This window comes from Mus musculus, chromosome 11 (assembly GCF_000001635.26).
Source record: "Mus musculus strain C57BL/6J chromosome 11, GRCm38.p6 C57BL/6J".
Taxonomy (NCBI): domain Eukaryota; kingdom Metazoa; phylum Chordata; class Mammalia; order Rodentia; family Muridae; genus Mus; species Mus musculus.
Window position 1 is genome coordinate 116,604,110 of NC_000077.6, and position 18,431 is coordinate 116,622,540.

Here is an 18,431-nt window from a genome sequence, read left to right on the forward strand (position 1 = left end):
CACTCCAATCAAGGGCAAGGCAAAGCTATACAGTCTCTTCAGGATGGAAGGGCAGCCGCATGCTTGTCACTCCTAACTTTCCCAGCGGGTTCGTGCTCCACTCCACACCCCCTTCTAAGGGAGCCCAGACCAATGGCTCACAAAGGCCATACCCCACCCTGCCTCTGGACCTTCCTGGGATCCCACAAGCCACAGTCAAGGCCAAGGTCACTCCTCCTAGCTCTCAGGCCACCCCATCCCCCGCCCAGAGTCCACACCCCATGCTTGCCTTACTAAAAAAGGAGGAGTCGAAGGTGTCAGCTCCATCGACAGCATCCTCCTCCAGGAAGCTGGGGTAAGCGAAGCTGCGTTTGACATGCCGGCACCGCTGCCCAGTCGCATCTAGCACGGAACGCCCCTGGGCATGGAACAGAAGCGTCAAGGAGGGCTCAGAACCCCAGGACCAGGTTGGCAAAGGCACAGGACATTGGATAAGTAGACGGGCTGAAGGAAGTACTCAGAGCAGGCCAGGATGGGGCTCTGGCTGCAGCCGGCCCTACACAGCCTCTCCTTCCAGTAATCAGGATCAGCTCTCAGCTCTTCCCTCACGAGCTCTTGCCTGCTAACGGGAACAGTTGGCACCCGGCACTCAAGGCATCTACATCCAATACCTCCCCCCCCCCCACCACTTCTCCCATAACCCATAGCAGAGGAGGCGCTGAGGGCTCACAGGGGAACTGTGGGCCTGAAGGACATAAGTTCTGGCCTTTAGGGTGTGCATGCATTCACTACTCTGACACAGAGGGTAGACATGTAGGTGAGTGGAGTGGCTACCCTGGACGGGGACATACATCCTTCAATGCAGACCTTACCTTGAGGAGGGCGGCGGCTGCCTGAAAGCTCATATGGGCAACAGATATCCTCTTGCGGCGGGGCAGATGGGAGTAGCCAGAGCGGACACTGGTGAAGGATGTGAGAGACAGGACCCCTGGAGTCAGAGGTGGGTGGGCAGCGTGAGGCCGGTCCACCTCATCTGGATGGCGGAAGGCCCTACCCCGAGCCAGTGGATCCACAATCTGCAAGAGATGTGGGTGAACAATGTTGCCCAGACCCTGGGAGAGCCGCTTGCTGCCCATCACCTCCAGGGGGCCCACCTTGGGCATCTTGCACGGTTTTGGAGACTCAGTGCCCTGGAAGGATGGCACCTCCTGGCTGGGCAGCTCCAGTTCTCTCTGGCACGAGGCCTTGAGGCGGCCATAGTGCACGCTGCAGTGGTGCAGGCTGCGACGATGCCAGTTTTGTCGCTTGCCCTCCCAGTCGCCGCTGACCCCAAACCACTGGGCTGTGCTCCTGCAGAACAGATACGGTGTGGGCAGAAACCTGTGCACGCACCTGTCCTGGTGCACGCGTGTGCACGAGGAGGTGAGGGCGAAGGTACATGTGTTAAAGGAGGAGGCAGGGGGATGGCGGTACATGTGTGTGTGTTGGGAGGGTGATGTGTGAGTTGCGGGTACACGAGGCACACGGGTATGAGGTGACGGGAGGCCATGGTGCTCGTGTTTATGGAAGGTGGTCTAGGGGATGGCGGTGTGTGTGGGGAGAGGGGACTTGAGGGTAAGGCATGTGTGTTCCTGTGTGTATACAGGGTAACCAATGGACCATGGACCCTGCCATGTATCTTCAAGGCCCTAGGGAATCAGTGAGTCTTCCCTACACCCCCCTGAGTTCCCAGCTACAGCCCAGCGACCAGGCTGAGAGTGAAGGCTACCCCATGATGGGTGGGACTGGGAAGGCTGGAGAGCCCCTCTGCAGCGTGCTGTGGAACTTCCTGTCAGGTGCACAGGCCCAGCCCCAGCCCCTTCTCATCCCATTAACACCATCACTTCAGATTCTGGCCTTCCACATCCACGGGGAGATGCTACTCCCTGATTGTCTACACCTCTGGAAAGGGGGACACAGGGCTCAGGCCCCGGGAAAGGCCAGGCCGCTGGGGTGACCAGGCAGGGCTCAGGTGCTCACTTGCGGATGCTCTGGGACAGGGAGGCCTGGCGGCGGAAGCCGGGGCGCTTCTCTGCGCCCTCCTGCCATCGTCCCCGGGGCTCCTGTAGGCTGACACTCTTCAGGTAGGCTGGGTTCTTGCGCCTCTGTGGGGAGGCAAGGAGGACATGAATGAGTGTCTAGGCCACTCACCTGTTGGCTGCTTTTGGGCTCCCATTCAGCCCTTTTTATTGCAGAGTTGAGGACATAGCCCAGACCCTTTAACACGCTAGCCTGCTGGCTGCACTCAGTCCTCCATAGGCCCTCATTCTGAACCCAAAGTGAGCATTTTCTAGCAAGGTCTGGGGATACAGCTCAGGTTGGCAGTGTGCCCAGCACGCCTAAAGCCCTGGGTTCCTGTCCCAGCGCTACACACCGCCCCCCGGTGCGGCGGTGAACACTTGCCACTCAGCACCTTTCTACCCAGGAAGTAGAGCAAGAAGGACCAGCAGTTCAAAGTACTTGTTGACTATAGAGCAAGTTCGAGGCTAACCTGGGCTACACGAGACCCTGTCTCAACAAACAAAACACAAGTTTTCCACTGTACAAACCTCAGTGCAAACACTCCCTACCCATGATATGCCCATATACCAGGATGTCCTGCCTCTTCTCACGTGTCTTAGAGTACTCTCAGGGTGAGCGGGTGGCCCCAACATAGCTCCCCTTTATGTTTCAGGCTGTGTTCAAAGCCCACGCTATTTGGGGCCTGTTTTCAATGAGCTCTTTATGGGGCAAGAGTCCCAGATGGACGTAAACAATGACCCATCCCCCCAAGAACAAGGCGCTGTAGGGGTGGCTGCTGGCACTGTGGGACCCCATGCCCACTCAGGCCTCCACAGACAGCCCACAGCAGGGCCAGGGAGGGGAACTGTAAACAGCCAGAGCCCAGGCTTCCCAACAAGGCCTTTTCTCAGGGACAGTGTTCCTTGTCCCTTGGTCACCAGGCAACAGAACTCCCAAGTTCAGAGTTCAGAGCCTTGCTCCCTGCAATCTTTCAGGCGTATGTTGAGGCTGCAGGACTGTCAGTAGACTGAGATGGAAGAGTGTGTCTAGTTGCTGTGTGGGCAGTCACATCTGTGGCCTGTGGCGGGCAGCCCCTCACCTCAGGAAGCATGCTATCCTGCTCGCCGGGGGCCTGGCTCTCTGGTGGCGGGATGGTGATGGAGAGGTTGGGTGGCTTCCGGCTCTGCAGGCGGCTACCAGACACAGATGGGAGGTTGCTGCCATTCTTGTCAGCTGAGGCCATGGTGGGCACGATGCTAGAGGAGAGGCCAGCACGGGCATCCAGAGGGGCCGCAGGACCTGAGGGGATGGAGACCTTGGCACTAGGGAAGGCCACTTGGCACCGGCACCGGCACCAGCCTGCCCCGTGTGGTCTCAGGCCCAGCTCCAGAGAGATGTGGCTAGACCACACCTGGGTGGGGGTGGGGGGGCTGGGGGGTTGGGGGGGTGGGGGGGGTGGGGTGAGGGGGGAGGATCTTGGGGTCTATTTCTGACTTTGATTTACATCTCAGACTCGCCGGGGTGAGGAAGACCTTGACTTTTGCCTTAGTCCCTTGGTGGTCGGTCTCTCTGCTTCGGTGAGAACCGAACCACCAAAGGAGCAGAAAGAAGTGGGTGTGGTCGGAGCAAGTCAGTGGCCAGGGTGTTGGGCACAGACAAAGGGCCCTTCCTTGGTGCTGGGGGAGAGGCTCAAGGGACAACCAGACACACTACTGCCAATAAAGTGCTCTTGGTGTTGCTGGGCAGGCATCAGCTGCTGTGACCAGCGATCAACCCTGCAGGGCAGGTGCATTTCCTGGGGAAGCAGGCCTAGAGTTATGCACAGGAAGTGGTAGCTCAGTCTAATTCCCAGAGGGAAGAGAAACCCACCATGCAGGTCCTCTGTCCCATAAGTGTGCCTAGACCCTCCTTGGAGTTAAGCGGAAGCCACTTCTAGTGGTGTGCACCTGTGATCCCAGCTGCTCAGGAGGCTGAGGGAGGGAGGGCTGTTTGGTTCCGGAGGTGGGGTGGGGTTCAAGGCTAGCCTAGCAACATAACAGGCCTCTGTGTACAAGCCTCTGATCCCAGTACTTGGAAGACCAAGGACAGAAGATTGTGAGTTTGAGGACAGTCTGGACCAGCCTGGGCTACATCTGTTAGAAAGAAGCGAAGGAACGAGAAAGATAACAGAAACTACCACTAGCCTGGGATTTCTCATTTTCTCCTTCCGTCTCAGGCTGGCCTTGAACCTGCTGTATCTAAGGGGGACCTTGAATTCCTCATTCTCCTGCCTCTGGGATTACAGCTGTGAATGTGGTGCTGGAAATCAAGCATAGGGCTTCATGCCTGCAAGGTAAGCGCTCCCCCAAATCAGCCATATCCCAGTCACTAAACAAAAAGACTGAGTGTGGCAAAGCAGACATTGAGCATCCCTCAGGGCGGCCGCTCTCTCCTGGAAACAGCACAGGTTTTTTAAAACAGCTGAGGTTCTCTGGTCTGGTCTGGGCGTCTTTCCCTTGAGGACACACAGACTGGCGTCTTTGCCTTTGACAGGAAAGGCCTCACTAAATGGAACACACCAAGACTCCATTCCTGATGGATGGGCACACAGGCTGTCTTGTCTACTGTTGATCATGCTGTGAGGCGTGTTAAGACAAAGATCTAGAAGTGGGAGGCTGGGAAGAGCAAGGCGGTGGGCCATTTCGGTGGATCTGGACAGACAGTCCTGTAAAGAGAAGGCCACCTTTCCCTGCTCGAGCCACTGAACCCCACTGAGCCCCACTCCCTTCTGATGTCTCCCAGGCATGTGCTGTCTGTTTCTCTCCCTGCAGCTCTGGGAAGCTCACGAGTCAATGACCAGCAAAGTGCCAGTGGGTGGTGCCTGGGCCACCACACGGAGGCTATGTCCAGCTCGTCTGCATGTGTGTATGTACTCTGTGTGCATGCCTGGTGACTGCACATGAACATTATTAGTGCACAGTAGGTATGCCTGGTGCCTATGGAGGGTAGAAGAGGGCAACAGATCCCTGAACTGAAGTCACAGAAAGCTGCTTGCCACCACGGGCATGCTGGACTGACACTAAGGTCCTCTGTAGGAACAAGAGCTCTTAACGGCTGAGCCATTGCTCCGGCCCCTAGCTCTCTCCACCTTCACCCTTCTGTCACTGTCTTCAGACACAGCAGAAGACAGCATCAGATCCCATTACAGATGGTTGTGAGCCACCATGTAGTTGCTGGGAATTGAACTCAGGACCTCTGGAAGAACAGTCAGTGCTCTTAACCGCTGAGCCATCTCTCCAGCCTGACTTCCTATTCTTTAAGGCTGAGCTCCTCCATGTGGCCTCCAGCCACATGAGCTCCCCTCCCCCAGCTTTGTCCCGACTATCCACCCCCTCAGCAGACTGTGGGTGCCCCCAGCTTGACCTGTGATAGTTTTGGCTTGCCTCAGCGAGAGAGAGAGAGACAGAGAGAGAGAGACAGACAGACAGACAGACACACAGAGAGACAGTGCCAGCCCAGAATCACCGTCACTCAGGCTTCCTCCCATGAAACAAAGACAAGATACTCTATGCGCAAAGAACCCACAAAGCATCCCTCCAGCGCGGCCTCACACACTACTGGAACATCCCAGTAGCGTGCTCACCAGAGATAGAAGGTGACAGCTACCAGAGGATTGAACAGACAGACAGACAGACAGTGCGGATCCATATGGTATCTCATCCTGATATCCACTCAATACAAAGGGATCACGGTGCTGACCCAGGTTGTGACCCACACATACAAAGAATGCACACATTAAAACAAAAAAAACAAAAACCAGAGGTGTGGGTACAAGGCTTTAAGCCCAGCAGTCAGGAAGTAGAGGCAGGCAGATTGCCAGAGCTATAAAAGCAAAGTCCTATCTCACATAAAAAGGGTAACAAATAGAAGCTGAGACAGAGGTCAGAGGTCAGCACATGGTCTGGCGTGTTCACAGTCCTGGGTTCTATCTCCATCAGGCGCCCACAGATGCTGGGTCTCTGCCTGCACCGGTCACTCTGACTGCTGACCACCATGTGGCAGAGAGCACCTTCTGGCTTCTACCTGGATGCCACTTCCCCAGAGAGGCTCTCCCTGCTCCCTGAGATGCACCTGTCCCCACTGCCTGCCATTGTCCCCAAACCGAATAGAGGAGTAGAGGTCTCGAGACCACTCACCTGGCCAGCCACTTCCTTCCCTCAGATGTGCGGGGCCGGGCTCCCTGGGCTGGCTGAGGGTGTCTACACCATGCTCCGATCCTTTCCTCGATCTCTGGGTCTCCTGGGGTCAAGGCGGACAGATGGACTGACAGATGGCTGTGGGTCAGGCAGGGCAGCCGCCCAAGCAGGCCAACCTGTGAGAACAGACACGCAGGTGAGGGGGTCAGGCCAACTGCCAAATCTTCCCATTTTTTGGACCTTAGTCTCTCCATGTATCCGCCCATCTCCCATAGGGGCAGGAGACCCTGTGTGTGCGCCTCGTAGTGTTGATCCAGGTGGCAGTGACCCTGGAGTGTTGACCTGCCACCACTCAGACATGGAACCAGGCATGAAACTCTGCCCTATCCTATTCTGTTTCTAATATTACCTTTAAAAAGCATTTTAGCCTTTAGAAATACGGTCTCATGCATCTAGACTGGCCTTGAACCTGCTATGTAGCTGAGGATGGTCTTGTACTTCTGATCTTTCTGCTCTACCTCATAAGCACTAGGATGACGGGCGTGAGCCACTACTCCCAGTTCACTATCGCTTTACTAGAAATATTCAATTCACAAATCCAGGAATTGTTGTTGGCTTTTTTTTTTTTTTTTTTTTTTTTTTTTTGTTTTTTTGGTTTTTTTTTTCGAGACAGGGTTTCTCTGTGTAGCTCTGGCTGTCCTGGAACTCACTTTGTAGACCAGGCTGGCCTCGAACTCAGAAATTCACCTGCCTCTGCCTCCCAAGTGCTGAGATTAAAGACGTGCGCCACCACGCCCAGCGTTGTTGGCTTTTTTTAAAAAATTAATTAATCTCTCCTCCCTTGTGGGCAGCAGCTCATCAAGCCTCCGTGGCAAGCACTTTTGGGAAGAACGTGTGTAGGTGCTTTGCCTGAATGTATGCCCGTGCCTCACATGCATTCCTGATGCCCACAGAGGCCTGAAAAGGGCGTTGGATGCCCTGGAATTGGAGTTACAATGTTTGTGAGTGGCCGTGTAGGTGCTGGGAACTGGACCACTCAGCCATGTCTCCAGCCCCAACCACAAGCACTTTTACCCGCCGACCCACCTACTTTACCCTGACTACTTCTTCTTCTTCTTCTTTTTTTTTTTTTTTTTTTTTGGTTTTTTTCGAGACAGGGTTTCTCTGTATAGCCTTGACTGTCCTGAAACTCACTTTGTAGACCAGGCTGGCCTCCAACTCAGAAATCTGCCTGCCTCTGCCTCCCGAGTGCTGGGATTTCTGAGGATCGAGAGATGGGTCAGTCCTAACATGCTTGCCATAGAACACGCAGGCCTGAGTTTGATTTCCAGTATCCTTATTCGCAGCAGCAGCAGCAACAACAACAACAGAGCTGAGCATGGCATTACGGATTTGTAATCCCAGCCCCGGATCAATGGAGGCAGGAATTGATACATGGGGCTGGTTGCCCAGAGGTCAAGTTCCAAGGCATTGAGGGACCCTATCTGAAAACAAGAAAGGTGTGTGTATGATCCCTGAGAACGACACCCAAGGTTGTACACACACACACACACACACACACACACACACACACACACGCACACACACACACACACACACACAGATGGAAAAAGGGCTGGGTCTAGAGCTAGCGGTGAGTTAGTAGATACAGTGCTTGCCATGGAGGTGTGAAGAACCCATGCAGACCCACCAACAGCAGCACCTGGAACCCCACATGCCTCCAATGGGACAGAGGACCTTCAAAAGCCCTAGGGGCAGGAAGCCTGGTGTACACACAGCAAGCGAGGCTGTTTTCTGGCCTCTACCCGCGCCACGACAGACACACCCCACTGATGCGAGTGTGAACAAGTGAAAGAGGAAAGGAAAGGGGCCAAGGCTATAGCTCGATGTCAGGTGCCTTCCACGTATTCAGGAGGCCTTGGCTTCAACCTCCAGCGCTACAAACACAAACTTTAATTTCCATGAGGTGGCCTGGTACTAGGGCAATGGAGACCCCTCCTGCCATTTGTTTGTTTTTGCTTTTTCTTAATAATTTACTGATGTAGAATCCACACAACAGAACATTAACCATTTGAAAGAGAACACCACGGTGCCTGTGTTGTAGAAAGCCCTGTGCAGGCGTATACTACAAACAAGGCACAGGAGCACAGCAGGTTCTCCTTGGAGTGAGCTCCAGGAGCAACTGGGAAGTGGTACAGTATCCGGGCACAATTAGTGCCATGAGTGGCAGGCCGGGCTCAGCCCTACGCACACCCACTGCCCCTCAAATCCTTCCAGAAGAGATGTTGCTATGCATCTGATTTGTAGGCTCAGAGGGGTTGATTAACTTAACCAAGCTCACACAGCAGGGAAGGGGTGCCCCTAGGATCCAAGTCATCTGACAGTGGGTGTGAGCCACCTTAGGAGTCTGGGCCCCTCCTTTCCTAAAGTCAGGGTACACTGGGGCTGGAAGACTCTTATCTTAGACACAGGGAGCTATGGTCTAGCATTATAGTGACTCTCAAAGCATGACTGGCAGAGGCCTAGGCTGCCCAGAGGCGGCCTACCATGGGAGAACTGGAAGCAGGGGCTGCTGTAGGCCCAGGTGATCCCATCTGCAGACCCTTCTAGGCTTTGCTGTACTGAGGCCTGTAAAACTCTCCATTTTACAGACCCAGAGCATTAGGTGGGGAGTAGGCAGAGCGGGCCCAGATCATTACTGCTTCTTTAAGTGGGACCAAAGGCCTTAGCTTTGGCTCCATCATGCCAAGAGTCCTGTCCCTCAGCCCTCTGAGATCACAGATGGAAGACACTAGGGGCTGGACTGGCAGACTCTGAGGAGCCCTGCTAGTCACACGTAGACACTGCCAGGGGAGAGCTCCAGGACAACAGCCTCTCCTGGGGCCTCCACATAGAAGCTCCTCAACTGGCCTGGGACCAGGGTGCAGGGAGAGAGCATTACTCTGAGAAACTGGCACCAAGGGAGAACGGCAGGCAGAGAGAGAGAGAGAGAGAGAGGGGGGGGGGGCAAAGAAGGTCACCAGCAGAGATGGGTCCAACTTTCTGCACCCTGAGAACACCGCCCGTGGCTCTCTAGCTGACAGCGATGAGAGCCTTCTGGAATGAGGAGTTGAAGGCCCTGCCCAGGAGTCAGCAGGGCCGGCTTGCCCCACTCAGCCAGCCAGACTGTCATGGTTTGAATGCCAATGGCCCCACAGGCTCATGTGTGTGAAGCAGTGAACTGGTTGGGAAGGATTGAGAGGTGTGGCCTTGTCGAAGGAGGTGTGTTGTGGCAGTGAGCTTTGAGGTTTCAAGAGCCTGCACCAGGCCAGGTTTGTTTCTTTCTCTGTCTGTCTGCTGCCTACAGACCAGAATGTAAAGATTCACCTACTTCTCCAGCAACCATGCCTGCTGCTACCAAGCTCCCTGCCATGATGGTCATGGCCTCACCCTCTGATACCGTAAGCAACTCCTCAACTCATGCTTTCTTCTATAAGCTGCGTGGTCATGGTGTCTCTTCACAGCAAGAGAACAGTTACTAAGACCCAGATCTCTCCCCTGCACCTCTGCCAAGCTCCCACCTCCTGTCTCTGAGGCCCTGCAATCTTATGCCAGCCTTGTCAACCTGGCCAACCTCTGCTGCTTCTTTTTCCCCAACAAAATATTTTTATTAATTATTTGGGAATTTTATAAAATGTATTCCTACCCCTCTCGCTTCCCACGCCTCCAGAACACCTTTCTCCCCTTGTGTTCCTTCCACATCTACCAAGTTCAATTTATGTTACCCATGTACTCACTGGAGCATCGTCAGACTCTCAGTGGCCAGCCCCTTAAGAGAACTGAGTCTTCCCCCATCCACATTCCTGCCAGAAGCCACCAACTGTGAAGAGCCACACTTAGCATCTTTATCACTTTTTGTTTGTTTGTTTGAGATAGGCTGTCCTGGAAAACACAAAGGCACACGCGCGCACGTGCGCGCACACACACACACACACACACACACACACACACACACACCAGAGATCCACCTGGCTCAGCCTCCCCAGTGCTGGGATTAAAGGCTCCACTGCCTGGACAATTTTTACAGACTCTCTTCAATAGCTCCTTTCTCTCTCTCTCTCTCTCCCTCTCTCTCTCTCTCTCAGGGGTGGGGGGCGGTTGTCACAGAAGCCCCTCAATGTCGCTCACTCTCAGTTATGACTCTACAGACATTAATATCACTGCAGAGGAAGCTTTTCTGCCCACAGAAGCTTGGCCAGGGATCAGGGACATTCACATGCATCCACATGGCCTCTGGTGACAGCAATGGTCATAGATAACATGGACGGCAGACTGTAACAATGGTCTCTGGCGGCAGCACAGACCATGGACCTCAGAGGTCTTTCCTTAACCCAGAAAATGAACCATTGTTCATCTCTGGTGTCTTCTTGTTGCTCAGAGTCTAGGTGATCATGCGGCTGGCAGTGTGTCAGGGGTAGGACCTGTGCAGGCTCCGGGCTGTGACATGCCACCCTGCCTTCCGCATCAGCTGCCTTGCCAGTGCCCTGGGAGCAACCTTTGTATTTACTGCGCTTCTAAGGCGTGTCACCTCCAGGAAGCCTCTCACCACCCTGCTCTGTCTCACGCTGCATCCCACAGCTCCTGACAGCAGGAGCCCCTTACTCTAATCTCCCACCCAATCACTGCCCATCAAGTCCTAGCTGGATGAGTCTGGTGAGGGCAGGAGTCTGTGCAGCTGGGGACGGACTGCATGGATGCTGGGCTGAGGCTGTCTCTCAAACTCTGAACTTGGCTCTGGAAGTCACTCACCTTGCCCAGTCCCTCTGCAGGGCTGGGATGGAGGTCTCTGGGTGCTGGCTGAGGATGAGGCCTGGTGGCCTAGTTCCCTGGTTGTCCACAAACACTCTTACCCCTCTGAGGAGCTGCCCCTAGAGCCCAGGCCATTCCAGCTGGTGACAACCCCTCCCCCAAATATACCCAGGATCCCTCCCACCCCACCCCCCTAACCAATCTCCACATGGAAAAGGCAGACATGACTTAAGGCCACAGGACAGGGGAAGTTTGGGACAATCTCAGGGTCCCCTAGAAAGAAGTCCGACCGCAGGGGTGGGTCAGAGACTGTAAGGAGTCACGTGCCAGGAAACTCTCTACCACCATCTGCGAAGCCAGTACCGAGCTTTGAATGATGGTCCCTAAGCTACATCCCTGTGCCTCAGTTTCCCTTCCTGTCCACTGGCAGTTGGACAAGGTGATGGCTCAGACCTGCTGACCACAGACAGCCTGGATAATGAAGGTTTTTCTCTGATACTTTCTCCCAGAACTTCTCCTGACCCCTCTGCCCCAACCTTGGGGGGGGGGGGTAAAGTCCAACCCTTCTCTGGACTGGGCGGGCTGGCAGCTGCCTGGCACAGTGGTGGGAATGATCAGATTTGCTCTAGTCCCCCCGTGTGACCTACGTCTATGAAAGGCCACAGAAACTAGACCAAAAAAAAAAAAAAATTGCAGGAGCCGCCCTCCGCGCCCGCCACTTATCTCCCGCCCCCAGAGGTGCTTGCTCATTGCAAAGGAAATTGTGACATCCTGGGAGCAAGCTTCCTCTTGCCCACAGTCATATCCGCCGAGCTCTCTGACCCTAGACTTGCTGCCCAGCTGGCCCATGGGTGGGAGTGACAGGGACCAAAGCCAGGATTATGGTCTCTGCCACCTGCTCAAGTTGGATCCTGGTCTAACTTCTAGGGAGAAGTCTTTCTCACAAGAATATTTACCCGGAACCCAGGGCGGAGGGGTGTCAGTGTTTCCTCTTCCTCTAGGGTGGTGTCTACCAAGAGGTGGGGGTGGGGCAGACAGCAGAAGAATGCAGTGCAAAGCTGAGATTTCCCCCCCACCCCCCGCCTCCCTCACCCCCACCCCCCGCCCCAGGAGCCCTTGGTAGATGGCCTCCACTAGGGGTCAGCGTGCTCTCCAGAGAGCCTTCCGGATAGCACCACCCACAGAGTGGTGGCCCAGATTAGGCACACAGAAACAAAGGCTCTGAGACTACCTAGAATGTCCCACAGAATCCGGTTTCCCCACAAAGGGTGGGGCCCAGCCACTCCCAAATGAGGCAGGTCCAATCCAGGCATGATAACATGGTAGGCAAGGTCACCCCCAGGGGGTGCTCCCCCAACCACTCTAGGCAGGGTGCCCTCCCTTCCCATGCAGGTGGCATATGCTTAGATTCCTCCCTCTCTGCTCCAAGAAGGGGTAGACCTGTACCCACAGGTCTGACCTGACGCACCCCCACTATCCTGGAAGCCCAGCGTTATTAATGATTCCCTACACCCGTAAGCTCTGTAGACTTGAGGAAACAGGACATTGAGGGAGCCTGTATTCCCAAACAAGCAGGCGCCTGATGTAATAGCCAAGGTCACATATGGGCCAGAAATGTGGGCAGCAGGAGGGACCAATGGACAAGAAGTGGGTAGCCCTCTCCCCTCCATGGAAAGGGGGAAGACCATTATTCACAACTGGATATGGCCAAAGGGGGGTGTTACGAGTCACAGAGGGCTTAATAAACTACACCTGCCCCAGAAGCCTCACTCAGCCACGTCCTGGGACATGCAGAGAGCGGGCAGAGAAGGGGGTGGTGGCAGACAGACCATATGCCATGTCCTTGCTGAGTCACAGGATGATGACAGTGTGGGCTGGGGGCAAGCAAGCAACTTCTCTCCCCGGTTTCCCTGCCACAGAAACCAAAACTGCATCTTCCCTCCTGTGGCCCTGCTGGGAACCTCTGAGTTTTTCGAAAGCTGAAGAGAGGAAGTGGAACCCTCAACTGTTGAAATCCCGCTAAGAAAGAAAGAAAGAAAGAAAGAAAGAAAGAAAGAAAGAAAGAAAGAAAGAAAGAAAGAAAGAAAGAAAGAAAGTTAGTTTCTGTTGCTGGCCTCCCAAAGCTTGACAGCCCTGGTGGCCGTGGAAGGCTAACCCATGTAAGACAGACTGTCATCTAAGAAGTCTCCAAATTGGTGACTCACTGCAGAGCATCTCCTGGCCCTGGAAAGAGGCAGGAATGATGGAGCCAAAGGCAGAGAGGTGAAGAGGCCAGGTCTGGGGCCAGGACCCAGAAAAGGTCACAAAATACAGAAGGGGGGGTTGCGGTCTAGCAGCAGGATGCATCGAATGGAAGCTGCAAGGACCACGGAGAAAGGACAGAGGGCTCTGTGCTCCTGAAGTGCTTTTCCTCAGAGGTATGGGCCAAAGGTGGTAGCACAAATGTGGCGCGCGTGTGTGTGTGTGTGTGTGTGTGTGTGTGTGTGTGTGTGTGTATGGCTGTATGGAATCCAAAGCCTTATGTATGCCAAGGCACCACGCTCTGCTGGCCTGCACAGGCCTGGTGGCCACCCACAAGAAAAGAAAACTGGCTTGTGGGTTCACACGCTGCACAGACCTCACAAGCAACAGGCCTCCCCCACAGAGCCCTCACTTCATTCTCCCCTTCTTCCCAGGGCTTGTGCCAAACTTATTTCACAAGACCAGACCTACAGGAGCAGGCTCAAGGACTTGGCAGCCTGCTGGCTTCTTTGGGGGTATTCCACATTCAGACCCTACGCTCTCGGTTCCCTCTGACCCAACTAGAGCAGCTTGGGCATCACGGCCCACCACAGGCACGGGAAGTGGGCACGAGGTTCCAGGGAGCTGCCAAGAGCAGAGCATATGTGAGCTTGTCTGTGTGGGTGTGCCACCCTGCTCTTAGAGAGGTCCAGCCCGGGTTCCCCCTCTCCCCATCTATCTGGCCTTTCTCTGGACTACTGGCCAGCCAGATCAGCAGAGGTGCAAATGCCTTCCGCCTCTGCTGGGGACTCTTGTCCTAGGAGCAGTTGAGGCAGGGGACAGGTTCTGTATCCCCAGAGCTCAAGATACAACAATTGGGCATGGGTGTAGCTCAGTAGCAGAAAGCTGGCTCGGCATGCGTAAGGCTTTGGATTCCATACACACACACACGCACACGCACACGCACACACACACACAAGATGCTAACATACTGGGAAATGGGTATGCAGCTAGGAGCTGCAGCTCAAAGCTCCTCTGGAAACTTCATGACTCTAGAAGCTGCTGGCGAGGCATGTCCCCTCCAGTCACAGAGATGCAGGTGCTCTGAGTAGAACTGAGCCCTCTCACACCTCAGGCAGCAACAGCAGGTCATGTGGCAGGGCTGCAGGCTGGGATGCTGACCACAGCTTTAGGGAACAGTACAGAGACAGCCAATAGGCGGCTGGGTTCTAGGCTGCTTGTCTAGCCGTCTGGTCTCCAGAGAAGACTATATATTCTGTCCCACTTCTGCTGCCCCTCCCTGGGGGTCAAGACGCCAGGTCAAAGGAGGCTCCCACAGAGGGAGCGGTTTACCCTGGGCACCACATCAACATGAGCTTGCTTTCATATGGAAGCTCTGCCTGTCATAGGAACATTGGCTACTGGGAATTGGGTTTTCATCAGTCTTCAAAACCAGAAGAGTACAGTCCCAGTGGTCAGGGCAGGATGCGGTGTAGCCTGGGAGGGGGTGGGTGCAGGGAAGGCTGAGTAACGTGGTGATTTTATTTCTCTAGGCTTCCCTGACACCAAGATGTGACACACCACACAGCTGGGGTTTCGCCTGATACTGGCAAGCCAATCGCCCACCCAATTTCCATCCGCCATCTTGGAGCGTGGCTACAGAGATAGGAACTGCCTGACTAGGAGAAGCAGGGTCACGGGGCCAGCTTTACTGTGTGATTGTGAGCAAGCTACTTAATACCTCTAACTCAATGTGTTGTTTATGTGGGCTCTTGAGACCTGGGTGTTTCTGTCACCAATAACTAGGGCTCATCTATCATACAGCATGTTCCACTGAGGGACAAAGTCTCACCCTATCCTACAGAGTCCTTGCATAGTGTGGGTCCTTCAGCCAGAAACAGGCAGTGTCCAGGTCAGGTATGAGCGCTCTAAAGCACCAAAGGATTGCAGGTTGCCCTGAGATGTTTTCCTCAGCATACTCAGGACAGGGCGCTCGGCATCCTGCCCAGATCTCCTTCTGCAGGGTTGATGCCTCTCAGCAGGAAGGGAACACGCCAGCTAAACACTTTTTGGCTTGTAAACCGTCATTAAGAAGCTAATAAACTTGATTTTCCAGAACTCTGCCCTGGGGCACCCTACTTCCCCAGGAAGCGGCTGGTCCCGGTCACAGTGGGTGCCAAGGGAACTTGGACACAGGGCCATCCAAGCTGTGCCCACAGCAGGTGAACCTTCAATGCTATCTGCTACTTTGGGGCAGTGTAGGACTCTCATGGCATGCTGGGAGTCAGAGTCAAGGCTCACGTGTGGTCTGTCACGGTTTCCTCTGTGAGATGGGGTGACAGTCACTACATGGATGGCAGGCAGATCCTGCATGTACAATGCCGGGTGCACCAGCAGTAGCTAACTAATGGCTTTTCCCCCTTGGCACCATGACCCACCCACTCAGCCTACGAGCCAAGAGCCACGTGACAAGATTCTCCCTGACAGTTTGAGTTATAAATCAAGGCTCACTGATGTTCAGTCTCTGCGCTACCTCCGGAGGCGCTGGGGCTGTAGCCTGCTTGGGTCCTGAGGTTTTTTTTATATTTTAAAGAATTACTTTTATTTTTTTTTTCTCTGTGTGTACAGGTATTTTTATCTGTGTGTATTTCTATACCCCACGTACAGTGTCCGTGGAGGCCAGGGGAGAGTGTTGGGTACCCTGGAAACAGAATGTCAGATGTTTGCAAACCAGCATGTGGTTGCTGGGAATTGAATCCAAGTCCTCTGCAAGAGCAGCTAGTGTGCTCTCAGCCCCTGAGCCGGCTCTCCACTAGTTCTTAAACCTACCCCTCTTGAAACATGAAAAGCCAAGCGGCAAAAGGGCGTGTCTAGAGTGGCTGCTCCATCTGTGTAGTTGGGGTGCAAATGCCTTCGGCTCCAGAAAGCTTTCCTCTAGCATCCACGAGGATCGAGGAGTGGCAACACCTACTGCCGGTGTAGCCACTCAGCTATCAGAGAGCTTTCACAAGCATTATCTCATTAACTGAGGGAGGGCGGAGGCCACTGTCATTATGCAGCCTGACAGATAAAGTCCCTAAGGGCCCAGCTGAGCCCTCAGTTTTCAGTCGTGTGTCTACCCAGAATACCACAACAGGTTCTGCACCCTTCAGGGACCCACCTGGAGAGGGAAAAGGCACCCTGTGCCAGGGACCAGGGGCGGGTAGCTCCCCTACATCACCGTGACACTGTGGACATGGGTTCAGTGGCCACCTACTGAGGCAGGGGAGCAGGGCTTTGCAATAAAACGCTCACTCCCAGCCCCAGGGGGTTCTCTACCGCAGAAACTGCTCCTTGTAGAGTTCAGATCACCCTGACATGCTTTCTGTTCTGATATCCCAGCAGCCTACGAGGCAGGGTTTCTCCCATGACCCAAGCCTGTGCCAGGCACAGCGGTCTTGCTGCAATGATGGCTCATTTCAGTATCTCCACCAGTCACACCCACATGTCCACAGGCCACCTCAATCCTCCGCGGTATAGTGGAGAAACCAAGGTTAGTCTACTTAAATGACTCCACTACACAGCTATGTAGAAACTGAGGCAAGCCTACTCAAGTGACCCCCACCCTTCTTGCAGACTCAAGTCTGCTGGCCCCAGGACCGTCCCTCCTGGGCCTTGAGCGCGGAATCACCTGCCCCTCTAGCCAACCATGGTGTCTATCATCCCACACCCTGCCAGAACTCACTTGGCTCAAACCACTAAGCGGGGAGCCAGGACAGTGAAGCTGACAGTCCCTTTCAGCAGCTGCTGAAACCCAAATGCTTACATCTGGGTCCCTGAATAAATCTGGTGAAGGGAGCATGGTGCCCAGTGACTCTCCATAGCTCTCTGAAGATGAGAAGAGATTTCCCTTATGCTGGTCTGCTGCCTGGGAAGGCCAGGGACACTTTGGGGCAGTCCCTTCCTCCCAACAACGGGGCAGGCGTGGCTGGCTCCTCTTGAGAGGTTGCCTGTGTGCCAAGAGCTGCCCGGCCTGGCAGCGTCCCTGTCCCAGGGCCATGCTGGCTGCTGAGGTCAGCCAGCACTCCTCCCCCAGCCTGTCTGAGCTGGATAGGAAACTAGGAGCTGCTCCCAACGGCACAGATGGTGAGGTCACTTTGGAAATCCCCTTGAGCAATGGGGCAATATCTAGGCAGGATCCCATGAGTTCCAAGGAACATGCTGGATTGGGGCAGGGAGAACACACCTCCCACATGCTGTGTAAGGGGATCCAGGCCCAGAAGCCAGCATCAAGTTACCCAAACACAAACATGAACACTTGCCGGCCCCTTGACATCTTCCTGCTGTCATCTGGTGCCTGTCTGGGACACAGTTTATACAAGTCATGGAGCTAGAGAGATGGCTCAGCAGTTAATAGCACCGGGTGCTCTTCTAAAGGGCCCAGACTGGTTCCTAGCATTTCCAGGGCAGCTGGCAACTGTCTGTAATTCCAGATTGGGGGGGGGGGGGTTAGCAAGCATCCCGCACACACAAGCTGAACAGACACACAACCAAGGAGGGCACTGTCCAGAGCTCAGGTCACAAGAAAAACATCAGTGAGCCCAGAGTAGGCCTGAGCCCCCAGTGGTCGTCCTGCTCCAGTCTGGGGTGATTTACCCCTGCTCTTTTGGAAGTCTCCTCCCCTCCCCTGGCAGCAGCGTGTATAGAAAGGGTGGGGGTGGGGGTGGGCACTGACCAGAATGAGCGAGTGAAGCTAGAGTTACAGGTTTGGGGTAGGTGGCTTTGAGGAGGTCTGGGTGTTTAACTTTATGACTTCAGAGCCATATACAGTAGTGGTAACTGCTACATTGTAAAGGTCTGGTCTTCTGCTGGGTTTCTGAGACAGGGTCTTGTAGAGCCCAGACTGGCCTCAAACTCACTCTGTTACTGAGGGTGACAAACTCTTGACTCTCCTGCCACTACCTGCCAATGCTGGGACATCAAAGCACACACCACCAAGTCTAGCTACACATCAGGGTTTTATGGTTAAAAAGACCAAAATCAATCAACCAACCAACCAACCCGAGACTCCTGCCCCGCCCCCAGTCCCACCACTCCCTTCTCACCCCACCAGGGCTCTCAAGCAAGAAGTGTCCAAAACTAGACAGGACAAAGGGAGATGGAAATGTTAGTTGCCGGAAGAGAGGATTCTGGCCCTGACCTACCCAGCCAGCAACAGCCTCACCTCCATTCCCAGAAAGCTAAGAGTAC

The 18,431-nt window shown here is 54.5% G+C and overlaps 1 protein-coding gene across 6 annotated transcripts in view; it reads right to left on the reverse strand.

Annotated features, from left to right (window-relative positions):
* Rhbdf2 (rhomboid 5 homolog 2) overlaps positions 1 to 18,431 on the reverse strand; it is a 28,813-nt gene that overhangs the window by 5,962 nt on the left and 4,420 nt on the right. For 3 of the 6 annotated variants that reach the window (XM_006533108.4, NM_172572.4, NM_001167680.2), the window contains exons 2-7: positions 6,195 to 6,370; positions 3,119 to 3,318; positions 1,999 to 2,123; positions 1,134 to 1,329; positions 852 to 1,055; positions 269 to 397 (exon numbers count right to left, since the gene is read on the reverse strand). In XM_006533108.4, coding sequence (XP_006533171.1) covers positions 269 to 397; positions 852 to 1,055; positions 1,134 to 1,329; positions 1,999 to 2,123; positions 3,119 to 3,262 — 798 coding nt within the window. In that variant the 5' untranslated portion in view covers positions 3,263 to 3,318; positions 6,195 to 6,370. Of the gene's footprint in view, positions 1 to 268; positions 398 to 851; positions 1,330 to 1,998; positions 2,124 to 3,118; positions 3,319 to 6,194; positions 6,371 to 18,431 lie in introns of all 6 variants that reach the window. The other 3 variants (XM_030245904.1, XM_030245903.1, XM_017314494.2) reach the window with 2 other exon arrangements.